Source organism: Nestor notabilis, unplaced genomic scaffold (assembly GCF_000696875.1).
Source record: "Nestor notabilis isolate BGI_N333 unplaced genomic scaffold, ASM69687v1 scaffold8967, whole genome shotgun sequence".
Lineage (NCBI taxonomy): Eukaryota > Metazoa > Chordata > Aves > Psittaciformes > Psittacidae > Nestor > Nestor notabilis.
The window spans coordinates 842-3520 of NW_009936018.1; the positions used below are offsets into that span (position 1 = coordinate 842).

The following is a 2679-nucleotide window of genomic DNA, read 5'->3' on the forward strand; positions in this document are numbered from 1 at the left end:
CACAGCCCTGCTCCTCACGCTTCTGGGGGTTGCCCTTCAGGGGTCCTGCTCACCCAACTTCCCCCTCACTGGGCCATCTCCTAAAACCCAACGAGCCTGACACAGCCAAGCCAGCCCCTGGCGAGGCCGGGAGGTTGGACCTCCCTAAACCTACGCCATCCGTGCGCGGGGCGGCTGGGCTTGAAAGCCGCCGGCGGCAACGCGGGAGCTCTTGGGCGAGCGGTGGGGCCCTGTTGTCAACGCCGTCGAGGTTGTGTCCTCCTGTGCCCTTCCCCCCCCCTTCCTCCCCAGCCGTACTAAAGTGTTTTCTTCTTTTTAGTCCGAGTGGTAAGAAGTTCAGAAGCAAGCCTCAGTTGGCGAGATACCTGGGGAACACTGTTGATCTCAGCAGTTTTGACTTCCGCACGGGAAAGATGATGCCCAGTAAATTGCAGAAGAACAAACAGAAACTAAGGAATGAGTCTCTCAATCAAAATAAGGTTTGTTAGCCCCCCCCTCCCTCTCTTCCAGGCTGTATCCCGCAAGAATTCCCTTCCCTGGAGCGGTGTGGTTGGTAGATCAGTGAGGGGGCTGGAGTGCTCCGCTACTACTAGGAGCAAGCGAGTGAGCAGCAAAGGTGAGCTGTGGCTCCACGGCTTCGCTTGGCTCGGGACTGAGAACCTCAGTGCCCCTCGTCTACCCGGATGCCATCTGCTAGGTGGGAGTCGTCGGGCCCGGTGATGCCAAGAGGTTCTCTTGGGTCAACCTGCCCATCGCTGTGTCCATCTTCCTGGTGTGAGATGAGGTGGTGCCCCCTTTGTCATGGGTGCAGCGTGTGCCGGGAGGCTGATGCACCTGGGTGGCTGGGAGAGCTCTGGAGCTCCACAAAGCCCTTAGCTAAGAGCAGGCCTTTCGCTCACTGTCCTCATCCTGTCTGGTTCTTCTGGACCAGCAGCACGGCCTTTTGCCTCCCGACGCGACTAGTAGAGGAGGAGTAAAAGCCCGAAGCCTCCAGAGATCAGGGAACTGGTGCTACAACGCACAGGGCCACCACGAGGAGGTGGAGCTCCCTCTCAGCTGCTCGATCCCTGGGCTGTTCCTGGTTTCCTTTACAAACCTTGGCCAAGAGGAACTCCTAACTTGGAGTCCCAAGTGGAGTTGTGGTGACCTCTCGTGCGCTGACGTTGCTTGGCGTCTGCCTTTCGTCACGCGTGCACCACGCGTTTCCTGCCCTCCTCTTTGTGTTCAGAGCACACGTTCGGGTGATTCCGCGTCTTCTTCCCGCAGGCGTGAGGCTTTGCAGGGCAAGAAGAAGCTGGGGATAGTCCAAGGAAGGGGAGGGGGGGCATAGAATGGGTTGGCTTGGAAAGGACCTGGAGATCATCTAGTTCCAAGCCCTTCACACTAGACCTCCTCACCACCCTCACAGTAAAGAACTTCGGCCTTATCTCCAACCTAAATCCCCTCTGTTTCAGTGTGAACCCATCGCCCCTTGTCCCATCACTCCAATCCCTGAGGAAGGTCCCATCTCCAGCATCCTTGGAGCACCCTTCAGACCCTGGAAGCTGCTCTGAGCTCTCCAGCAGCTTCTCTCCTCCAGCCCCCATGTTCTCAGCCTGGCTCCACACGGGAGCTGCTCCAGCCCCTGCTCATCCTCGGGGCCTGCTCCAACAGCTCCACGTCCTTCTGATGTTGAGGACCCCAGAAGTGCTCCCGGTGCTGCAAGTTTCATCCACGCTGAGGCTGCTTGTGGTCGCCTTCGGCTCCACCTCGTGCTGCTGCTGCTGCTGTGGGGCCAGAAGACACCCACTTGCCTGGGCGAGTTCGTGTATGAACTTGCTGGTGGTTTATGGCTTGTTTGGGTTTCTCCGAGCTCTTCCCCACAGGTTCTTTGGCCGCCCCTTAGGTTTCAAGGAGGAACATCAAAATAGACCCGAGTCGTCTCGCTCCGACGTGTCGAGGCAGTTCCATTCGTGCGGGTTACGCAGGAGGAAGAAGTTCATCCCTGTGAGGGATGGTGAGGCCCTGGCACAACTTGCCCAACCAAGGGGGGAATGCTCCATCCCTGGCAGTGGTCAAGGCCAGGGTGGGCAGAACCTTGGGCACCGTGGTCTGGTGTGAGGCGTTAGGGTTGCTCCTGGGTGATCTGAAGGTCCTTTCCAACCCAAGCTGTTCCGTGGTGGCTGGAAGGCAATCCTGCCTCGCTGGCCTCCTGCCTTTCGAGCTTCCCATCGTGAGCAGAGCAGAACTCAGTGTCCAGGTTGACGTGCTCATGCCACCCGGCGTGGAGAGCTCCTGAGGGTCACAGGCACCGATGACTCCTCTCCACTGTGAGGTGTTCATCAACGGCGGTGGGGTGCTCTTCCAGCAGCATCTGGATCTCCAGTCTCAGCCCTGTGCGGTCTCCCTGGCTTATAAGCAATGAAGGGGGGGTGTTTGGTGGGTTAATTTGCAGTAGGGCTGCAGGAGGAGGTTTGCTTCCACCTTTCCTCATGTTCTTTCTAATGTTCTCCTTGTTTGCTCTGCAGCTGGTTTGACGTGTGGGTGCGTTTAGTTGAAGACACCATGACATGAGGAATGTCACTGAGGAGGGATCCAGTCGGCACAGCACAATGCTCTGCTTATCTGCTGGGGCTTGGAAGGGACCTTGAAGCTCCTCCAGCTCCAAGGCAGGGCCACCTTCCACTGGATCCGCTTGCT

At 58.1% G+C, this 2679-nt stretch overlaps 1 protein-coding gene across 1 annotated transcript in view; it reads left to right on the forward strand.

The window, feature by feature from the left end:
- Window positions 1–319: 319 nt before the first annotated feature.
- Window positions 320–2679, forward strand: part of LOC104408497 (methyl-CpG-binding domain protein 2-like) — a gene marked incomplete at both ends in the record, with an annotated part of 5401 nt that continues 3041 nt past the window's right edge. The window contains one exon of the mRNA XM_010018128.1: window positions 320–479. Within this exon, the coding sequence (XP_010016430.1) occupies window positions 320–479 (160 nt within the window). The remainder of the gene's footprint in view (window positions 480–2679) is intronic.